This window comes from Limulus polyphemus, unplaced genomic scaffold, assembly GCF_000517525.1.
Source record: "Limulus polyphemus unplaced genomic scaffold, Limulus_polyphemus-2.1.2 Scaffold5768, whole genome shotgun sequence".
In the NCBI taxonomy this organism is placed as follows: domain Eukaryota; kingdom Metazoa; phylum Arthropoda; class Merostomata; order Xiphosura; family Limulidae; genus Limulus; species Limulus polyphemus.
The window spans coordinates 34,770-45,847 of record NW_013671378.1 but is presented as its reverse complement, the minus strand read 5'-3'; the positions used below and the strand labels follow the sequence as shown (position 1 = coordinate 45,847).

Here is an 11,078-nt window from a genome sequence, read left to right as displayed (position 1 = left end):
TTTCAATAAGTCAGGATATACTGATAAAATATATTGATAACAAGTCAAAAATAGATAGTTTTTTCTTAAGTTTGTATAAATATATAAGAAACTATTTTTACTTACTGGAAAGGATCAAAGGAGGGATTATGGGGAAGGAAGGATTATCTTATGGGGATTATTTATTTAACTTATTTTCTCTTGCAAAAAAAAGGATGATTTTATTGAAAAAACTTACAAGATTACCTGAGGAATGATAGGATGAATACTTCTGATTTCTTTGTGCATTATTTTGAAAACAGTAGAAAGAGAGGACACAAGTTTAATATCTGCAAAAAGCTAGGCTAAGATTAAGACACATTAAATTATGGAAGAAGTTTCATAGTGGAAGCCAGTATCTTAGGAGTGTAAGAAAACAGTAGATTTTTATTTTCAGAGGTGGGTGTGCGGGGGTAACATTGAAAGATCAAATTCAAATGTTTTTGTTTTGTTTTTTGTGGTCCCTAATGCTAAGTAACAGTTTTTCTGTACATGCTGATAAACTAGGTCACTGTCTTGTATTCATGGATATCAAATATTATATTGCATATATATTCTGAATTCAGCTTAAATTAAGTCATTATTTAGTTGTTGACTAAAACATGTATGTGGTAGGAACCAAAGGTTCTTCACTAGGAACTTGAACATGTAGTCTTTGAATATCTTATTAATGGAGTTATTTATATAGAAATAATATTTCAAATGTGAATTGATTTTTTTTAATGCTTGTTAGCCCATCCAAAGTTTGTTCAAGGTTTGAAAGATGTAGAAGGTATAGAAGAAAAAGAAGTTTTGCTTACAGTGAAGGTGGCAGGTGAACCTAAACCAAAGATTACATGGTAAGGGAAAAAAAAAGTACCATGATGCAGAAGAAAAAAAATTAATAAATTAATTATTTATTATTAATCATTTTTATTAGTGTATTTTAAAAATATACTTCTGTCAGATGTGGCTGTGGAAAATATGTTTTATCACTTTGTCCTGCCTGTCTGTATTTTTATCTTTTTCCAGATGTTGTTGTATAGAAGTAAGTAAAAGTTAACTTTAATATGCAGGATAAAAGATGGAACAGAGCTTACAATTGATGGAAAATGCAGGAAGGTAAAAGAAGATGTATCAGATTCATTTACCCTGGTATTGAATAGGGTAACTAAAGAAGATGTTGGAGAGTATAGGTGTAGGATCACAAACAAGTGTGGTGAAGAATCTACCAGCTGCAAGCTAACTGTTAAAGGTACATCATCCATAAGGTTTAAAGAACTTGTTTATATAAATCAATGGATTTTTCCAACATTCAGGATAGAAGTGCAAAATATTACCATGATGTAAATATTGTGAAAAGGATTAGATGCATGTAAAGTTTATGTGTAATAAAGCCTTAACACTGTACAATAAGTTTTGCTGCTTTACTTTGATGATGCTCTGTGAGAACATATTCTAAATTGCTTTTAAAGATGCATTTGAGCAGACTATTCTGAATTCTGATATGATACCTTACTTCTTCTCACATAATGATTTGTGCTGCCCTCTATATGCACAATTTGCATTCACCACTAGCCTCACCTACAGTCATGTGGAATAGTTGCACTGTAGCATACAAATGACAACCCTCTACCAATAGGACACACCTTCTAGTGCAGCTGACTCTCTCTATACTGTAGACTGTACAGTACTATCATCACTTCAAGATTAGGCATTCATAAGTGCAGTTGTAGAAACTTTTTGCTCAGTACATTGTGTTTTTGTGTTAAATTTGAATTTTGGCTACCTTTTTTTTTTTGACAAGTTCAAGTTTGTTGTCATTTATTTTCTCGTGGAATGTTTTTCTTTATTTTTCTAAATGATGACCTCTCAATTTTATGTAATAACTATGATTTCTGGTATGGATCCTGCCACACTTAAAACTACTGTGGCAGTTGGTGAAGGAAGTTTTGGCTTTGGGAGTCTTATGTGCGGCCTGTTACATCTCCTGAACTGTAGTTGGACCTCCCATCTCTTGGGAAATCTATTCCTGAGGATGAAGACTTGGACAACCTTTTTCCACCTCTTGCTTTTGTGGCTCCTTCCTATTCTACTCTATTGGACCCCCCTTTTCCTTTCTCAGCCTTCCTGGACATGATCTCTTAGCTTTGTTGTCTTTTGTCTCATTCCTCTGTTTTATATTATTCTTTCCCCTCCCTTCTTCATTCTGGGCTGACATCTATTAATTTGTTTCCCCCCTCCTCAGATATTTGTGTACATGCTGAACAATTCCTAACCCAACTGCATATGGGTGCCAGCATGCCTAAACCCCACATTTGGCAGACTCACATGCTTTAGCTTGCCATAGGTCAGAGTTTCTGTTTCTTGATTCTCAGACTTTGAAATAACTGATTCAGTTATGAGGCTCTGATCCTTCCACTACTCTGTTTTCCCTGACCAGTTCTCTCATCTTCATCTTAATCTTATGACTATTCTACGTTATCATTTACTTATTCACTTACTTTCTGAAACTATCCACAGTTCCTCTGAAGGTTTCTTGGTGGACATGCATGCCCTTCTTTTCTCTATGTTGGCACATTTATCTTCATGAGCTTTGTTCCTCCTTACATGGTTGCTTTGTTGTTGGGGTCTCCTTGGCAGGGATGCCCTTTTTTTTTTACATATGCATTTGCATATTTCTTATCTGCATGACTATTGCCTGGCTCTTTTCTTGTGCCAGTCTGTTCTTCGAGATGCCCCTGATTCTTTAGAGACTCAAGTGGAGGCTGCATGTCAACATTCCTCTATTTCCAATCTTGTTTTTTCGCCTTTCCCAATCCTCCCCTGTTCCTATTCCTATGACTTGCCCTCCAGCATCTGTCTCTTACCTGTTTCAGCTACGAGTCATCAGATCGCCTTTTCAGATGTCAGAATCGTTGCTGACTGCCCCTTTGGCCAGGGTTTGCTCATCTGTGATTCTTGTGTTCTATCAACTACTAGCAGAAGGACTGTTTCTTCATTTTTCCACTTCTCCTTCATTATCTTCAATCCTCATTTCTTTCCCTCCTCTTCAAGATCCAATTTTTTTTCCAGAAGCAGTTTTGGACCTCATGAAAAAGAACACTATTGAACAGATGTTTCTCCCTTCTCTAGAATTTTATTTCCATCTGTTTATTGTCCCCAAGATAACAGATGATAGGCACTCTGTTATTGATCTCTCAAATCTCAACTGCTTTCTCTCATATTTCACCATGGAGTCTTTTCTCTAACCTCAGATAGTTGTTCACTCCAGGTTGTTGGATGACCAAGGTCAACATCTTGAATGCTTACTTTCATATCCCTATTTCTCCTGCATCCCAATATTACCTTAGGTTTGTTTATATTGTACAAGAATTTTAATTCCTCACTGTACCATTTGATCTGGCATTGGCTCCGTATGTCTTCTATCATGTAGCCAGAGCCTTTGCCTGTGATCTTCATAACATGGGACTACAGTTTCACCATTACATGGATGACTGGTTCCCAGCGAGCCTCTCACAACTGTACCCATCTTCTTCTGCTTCTTCAGGAGGTGGCTTGTCAAACAGGAAAAGTCATATCTCATCCCCATTCAGTATCTTCTTCATCTAGTGGTGTTTTTCAACTCCAACCTCAGCAGAGCCCAGCCTTTTCCTCTATGTTTGAGGGATATGGAGCACTTGGTATCCATAGCTAGGACTTCTCGTTCTTTTCCTGCATAGGAGGTTCTCTCTCTCTCTTTTGGACACCTGGGTTTCCATGGATTGTTTCATCCTATGGGGTTGTGCATATATGTGTTGTCTTCAATTTGTGTTGTGCAATCAATGGAACCTTGCTCAGGATCCCTCGGACTACTCCATTTTTCTTCCTTCTACCCTCCAAGTCGACTTTGCCTGGTGGCTTGATGGAGACCTTGGCTGGTTTTTCTTTCCCTCCTCCTTGTCTTCATCTTCATATCTTTACAGATGCATCTCTGGATTCTCAGTAGATAGTTGGTCATTGGTTGGTAGTTGATTCTACCCAACACATTAACCTTTTGGAGCTCCTGGCTGTTCATTGGGTATTGGATCATATCCTGCTTGTGGTACAGGGGTTCCTGGTCATGATCCATTCTGAAATTCTACTGTTGTCTCATATTATATCATTCGTCAAGGGGGCACTTGGTCTCATTCGCATTGTTTTCAAACACTGGATATCCTTTTGTGGGCCCATTCTCAACAAGTCTGACTTCATGCTTGTCACATCCTGTGTGTGTTCTGAATCTTGTAGCAGAATGGCTCTATCCTCCTGACAAGGTTCTACAAACGGAGTGGTCTCTTGCTCCTGAGGTGTTCTGGTCGTTATGCTCCCAGTTGGGTACCCCTTTCTGGATGTCTTTGACACCCAATTCAATACCAAACCCCCCTTTTCTGAATCCTTCAGCTCTTACTGTAGATGCAGTCAGTCAGGACTGGTGCAACCTTTACCTCTATGCCTCTCCTCCTATCCATCTTCTTCCCCACATTGTCTCTCTTATTCAAACCACTCAGTGTTGAGTCCTTCTCATTGTTCTATTCTGGTCAGCACAACCATGATTTCCACTCTTGCACCTCCTCCAATCATCTCCTCCCATGCCACTTTCCAATTTCTTCTCCGGGAACCTCATTCTTCCATTGTTCTTCCTGCCATAGCCACACTCAATCTTTATTTGTTGGTTTTGTCTGGTCCCATGCAAGGTGATCTGGACTCTCATTTCTCATTCTGTACACTCTTCTTCTTTGCTGGTTTATCAACATAAACAGTGAGTTTTTCATCACAGGTCTTTGCATCACAGTTACTCACCTTCCCATCCAAATGTTTCCCAACTTTTTGACTTTCTTACTTGGCTCCTTGACAATGTTTTTTTATCCATTTCTATCATTGTGGGCTATATTATGGCATTATCCATTATTTTTCATTTTTCCCACTTCTACCATATTGTTTCCTCTCCTGTCCTTTCTCTCCTGTTTCGTTCCTTTTGCTTTTTGAATTATATGAGAAGAGGTAATGTATCATATCAGAAGTTAACATTTTCCTACACTGGAAATGTATTTCTGGTAGATACTCAACTTATTTCACACTTCCCACCCATGCTTCCCACGTCTGGTGCATAATCTTGAAGTGATGATAGTGCTCTATATTATAAAGGAAGACAGCTGTGCTAGGAGGGTGTGCCACATTCCTATTAATAGAGGGTTATTGCATGATACAGTGCAGCTTATACCATGTGTAAACACGTGAGGGTAGGTGGGAGCATCAAGGCTAGTGATGAGTGAAAATTGCACATATAGATGGCAGCACAAATCAAAAATATATTATGTCACAGGAGGTAAGTATCTATCAAAAATGCATTGTCAGTGTAGGAAAATGTTGATTTTTGTTCTATCCTGATCAGTGTTCTGTTGTAGCATAAATACTCAGGTGTGCACATAAAACTGAGAGATTTGTGTGTTACGTATTAATTGTAGCGTTTCACCTGTATGAGTCATAAAATTTTGATCATGTTTTTAAATTTATTTTATCTATGAGACTTAGTCTAATTTCCAGCTTATATCAGAGTTGTAGTGCATCAAACAATTTATGAATAACATTGTGTTTGTAGAAAAAATATACCTGATTTATACCATTGCTAGTAGATATCCATAAAGAATACCCTTTTACGTTTTTGACAATTTTAAAGTAGATCCATGCAGCCAATCTTGAAACCCCCATGATCCCTTATTAGGGTCTTTAATATATGATTTTTGAAAATCTGAATACAGATACTTATGTTAAACACACTGAGGTTGGGCATGGTGTAGTAATTAGTGTGCCGGACTGTGAAACCAAGAGTCCTTGGTTTGAATCCCATTGCTGCAGAATTGTGCACTGCACCTTGGGACAATGGATGCATTATAAGAGTGATGGTTAAATTCCACTTTTAGATTAGAGCAGCCCATTAATTGGCAGTGGATGCTGTTGAATAGCTCTAGTCTGTCAGTTCCAAATTAGGGATTGCTAGTGGAGATAGCCATTGTGTAGCTTTGTGGAAATATTTGAAACAAACACTTAAAGAAACTCTTACATATCCATATCAATTGTCTTGAAGATCAATAGAGCCAATCCTGAGAGACTCTAAAACCCCTTTTGTTTGCTGTAAAGGTGCTAAAATCTGAATTTAGATTATTGTTTTGAATGGCTCCTTACATGTTAATACCGATTTCTGCAGTTCAGTGAATTATGAGAACCCCAAAACCTCCTTCACTTCACACCCATGTTTTTCTTGTTTATATTCTGTGAACATGCATGCAAGATTTTGAGTAAACATTAAACATAGATACATGCATAAATAGGCACAATTGAAAATTACTCAAGATATATTAATAACTCTGTTATGTTTATTTTACATGTTTTGTTTCTAGCCAAACCAAAATTTATACGTCAGCTATCAGACAAAGAATCGAAGGAAGGAGACGTTGATGTAGAATTTACTTGTCAGCTTGATTCTGATCCCATTCCAAAAATCAAATGGTATGGTTTTAAAAAAGTTATTAATTGTGAAGAAAATCATATCAGTAATTTCTTTTTAATTTCTAAAGTTTATGTTATTGTGAACTACTAATTACTGAAAAAATGAAAATTTTAAATCAAATGTATCAAAGAGAGTAGTAATTTTTGCCATATACATACTAATATTAGGGGTGGATTCACAATAATTGGATGATGAGGGCCAAGAATGGGTATATGAAAATGTACCTTTTGTTTCTTGGCATGTTAGGATACATACTGAGGTAATGAATGTTTTATACTATATTCAAGTACTTGTTTTTCCTTAAGTGCAAGTAAGATCTCAGATTCATACAAAATCTGAATTGCAAATATCGTTTATAAGATATGGCTGGCTCTTATTTATAAGATATCATTGGTTCTTCTTTCAATGAAAGGACAACAGGGTGAGATGTGACTAGCCTTAGGTTGATCTTAGTTAGAATGTAACCCTTCTTAATGTTGATATGGATTGTCACAGGAAATAATAACAACGAACAAAGACCTTTTATGATAAAAAAACAGCATTCACTGAAACCAAAATTTCCATTGCTTTCAATGGCTTGTTGGTAACCGACTACTTCTTTGAACAGTGTTTTTGGAAATCAACTTCTTTGAGATCATTCAATGTTCAGGCAAGTCTCTCTCATACATAGATCTACATTGAGATATTCACCAATCATGAAATGATTTTATAATAGACACATCCCTTGAAGAATGGAAATTTGCTCATGCTATGACTCACTATACAGAGCTTCCAGTTGTATTTATAAGTCTGGTTGCACTTTTAAAGTTTTAACCAAACTTCTATTTCTTTTCTTTGCTTTATGATGAAAGATATGACTCTGTTTATTCTGTTGTAGGACTGCAACAACATGACTGTTGGAGACTACAGATGATATAATATTTGCAATGTAATATAGTAAATTGAAATAGCTACTTCCAGTCACACAATAAACACAATTGTCTTTTTTTAATTAGGCATTAATTTAAAATGAAACAGTATCAGTTTTGCTCTCAAATAAACTCAAAGAATCGTATTAAATCAAAATGTTCATTTGCTTTAGCAAACAATTGAGAGTTATTATTTGAAACAATTTTCCAAGGATAACATGACAACTAAGAGAATTTTGTAAAAGATAATGACAGATTTGTTGAAATTTTATCCATCTGGTCTCACAGAGTGGTTTCAGTCATTATGTTTTCTTTTCTGTAAAGATCTCAGGTAATGTTTCAAAAAGTGGTCCTGCTTTGAACTCATACAAGAGAGCATCCATCAGAAATCATACTAAGCTTGTGTATTTTTGTGTTGAATATAATGAGGTTTGAGGGAAGCAAGTTTATGTGATTAGCATAAATGTGTGTGAAATGCAAGATACTGCTTTTCTTGAATTAGAGCTTAAACTTCATGGTACATATTGGCACCTCCATTGTAATATTGATTTCTAAATGATACTATAGCAAATTTGAAATTTAAAAAGCATCAACACTGGCAAAAGATAGAGAGTATTATATCGACATCTTATCTTACATTTAGGGTTAACTGTTGATATGTCAGTAAAACTTTTGTTACAACTTTAAAAATACTGTAAAATCTTCATTTTTCACCTTCTACATTTTATTTTGTAGGATAATATCTTCACAACATTAAATTATATTGCTTTGGATAACATTCTATAGAAGTTTTTTTTAAAAGTTATTTTCAGACCCTTGATCACTCTGTATCATTATGGTCACTTGGACCTACATTTATAGCATCTTCTTTTGGTCACCCTAGTTCTATCCCATGTTTATAATGCTTTTGTGCTGCAAAATTTTGTCAGCTACAAAATATGGTTTTCACAATAGTGACATTGGGGATTTTGATGAACTGTATTTTTTAATTTGTCATTATTTTAAACTGAAACAGTATCTTTGTTACTCTCAGATACTTTTTTAGTAGTTCTCATAAGTCATATAGTATCCTATATGATCACCATAGTGATATTAATAAATAACTTTTTTATATTGTTATCGGTTATATGTTAGATACTAATTACAAATTAGTTTTTATCCTACATTTTGGCGTTTAATCTGCTACCATTTCAAGGAAATCTTGAGAAAGATTATTTTAAATATTTTTAGGATTATTTATAATAGCCAGGATTCAATCCCCACTATTACTGATGGAAGTTTGGTATGTTCTCTCCTCTGATTTTAAGTGACAGTATTTCCCTGTATTCATGTTTTTCTTCAATGCTGATGCACAAATACCATTCATAGTCATCTTCTCGTAGGCCTAGGTAATTTGTTATTGTCAGGTGAAACATTAGTTAGCTGATTGAGTTTATGATATTGCATGTCTTGTCTTGCATTTGTCCACATTTGTTATCGGATTTTCTAATCATTTCACTGTCCATTAAAGTTGAGTTCTTAGGCACAGATGTCTTCAACAGTTTGATGGTTTTTGTCAGACAGAAACGTAAGTATATTCATCTCAGTAATGTTACACATGGGTTTTAGAAACAAAAGCAAAAAAAGTATGTAAGTCTTGGACTGGTCTGTTGATTAGGTATGACTGCCTTGGACAAGATCACTAATTATCTTCTTGTATGTAAGTCTTGGACTGGTCTGTTGATTAGGTATGACTGCCTTGGACAAGATCACTAATTATCTTCTTGTATGTAAGTCTTGGACTGGTCTGTTGATTAGGTATGACTGCCTTGGACAAGATCACTAATTATCTTCTTGGTTGCTACGTGGTATGCTCACACACCATGTGTACCAGTGTGTTATATGGACATACATAAACTTTCCATTAATAGTTCTCACACTGACAGGCCTATTTCAAAGTGAAATACATATTTAACCAACTTATTAGCTGCTGAATATATTCGTTTTCACTTGTTAAATTTTTAGGACTTTTTGTAGCATTATGTGACAATGTAGTATGCAAGTCCTACATATCTGACTCGCCCATACTATATTTTTCATCTGTATTTTCTATATCTATATTTTCTGGGTTGTGACTTGGAATATCTTAAATCAGATCAAGGTGTTACTTTCTGTAACAGCAACTGATCATGGAAACTGTCCACTGTTTTATAGGATAATTGCATTGTATTCTTCTTCATGTTCTGTGTAGAGGACCATCTTTCAGCTGTTACACGACCACTTCAGTACCTGTTTTCTGATTGATCAGCGGGTAGGTGAATTGTGAATACAGTTTTAACAGTTTTGAGCTACATTTCTTTCTGTCTTTATAGTGAGAAGATTTGCTTTTTTTTTGTCTGGAAAGAACCAAGACTTGCTGTGGAAGTTTCATCTTTGTTTAAAATTCTTCAGTCTACTAATCATATCTGTTTTGATTTGATTTTTATTTTGAAATGTCTTTATTAATTATATTCAGCTTAGTACATTTGTTGATTTACTTTATATAATTTTCACTTTAGTTTTACTATTGGATGATTGACCAGCTCATATTTTGAGTTCTTTTAGATAAAATTAAAAGTGTTTTCTTTTCATTTTAACTTCAATACCATGTTTTGTTTTTTTTTATTTCACTGCTACAAATCACTACAGATGTCTCCCACGTATTAGTTCTTCAGATCTTTAGTTGTTGTGGAGAACAGGTAACTGTTTGCTAAATTTGTTCTTGAAATTACAACAATAGCGCAAGAAAAAATGAAATTCAAAAATGCAAAGGAGAGCAGTACTCTTCCAATGCTTGATCCACCACTGATGATCATTCTTGTAAGGTTTATGTCACATTTTAGGGACCATATATCAACATGGCTGATATTAATATGGCAATTTCTGGTAGAATGTTCATTACCATTTGTTTGCTTATCTTTTATTGTGACATTTATTAAGCTGACTAATGGTGATTAGGATCGCTAAGCCTAACACATAAAGATTTTATAGTATCATTAGGTTAAGCCTCTTTTATATAGGTTAGGTTATTTCAGCTCTCGTGAAATTTCAACTGAATAGCTAGTTATGGAATAGTAACTAATTTTTCGTTTTTAAAGTTACATAGGCAATTTCATATAGAAATATTAAAGACATTCATCTTATATTTGTTGTTTTCCAGGATGTTCAATGATAAAGAAGTTGTGGACTGTGAAAAATACAACATTGTGTGTGATGAGGCTTCAGGTACATATACACTGAAAGTCAAGAAGGCTAGTGCTGAAACAGAAGGGGTATATTCTTGTGAAGCTTCAAACAAAATTGGGAAAGTCAGAAGTTGTGGTGTGCTCTCTGTTAATGGTTAGTGAAATTTTCTTATGTTAGATTTTCTCTGAAAAACTTTTCTTAAAAGGTTTATTTTTGTTGTTCGATGATTTGAAAAGTATTTTTATTAATATTCTTGACTAATTTTGACATGATATGTCTGGTGGTGACAGTGGATATTTCATTAATGTTTAATTTTTATAGTTACAATAGGGGTGAAAGTTTGTGGGATTTTTTATTATGTTGTGTCTTATATTAGTCTACACTAGTAGGTCATTTTCAAACAATCAATGAAGCATGTTGAACTTTCATAGATCCCTTGG

The 11,078-nt window shown here is 34.9% G+C and overlaps 1 protein-coding gene across 1 annotated transcript in view; it reads left to right on the top strand.

Moving 5' to 3' along the window:
* Nucleotides 1-751: 751 nt before the first annotated feature.
* Nucleotides 752-11,078, top strand: part of LOC106472954 (muscle M-line assembly protein unc-89-like) — a gene marked incomplete at both ends in the record, with an annotated part of 43,772 nt that continues 33,445 nt past the window's right edge. Inside the window, 4 exons of the mRNA XM_013933623.1 lie at nt 752-857; nt 1,074-1,252; nt 6,417-6,525; nt 10,613-10,791. Of these exons, the coding sequence (XP_013789077.1) occupies nt 752-857; nt 1,074-1,252; nt 6,417-6,525; nt 10,613-10,791 (573 nt within the window). The remainder of the gene's footprint in view (nt 858-1,073; nt 1,253-6,416; nt 6,526-10,612; nt 10,792-11,078) is intronic.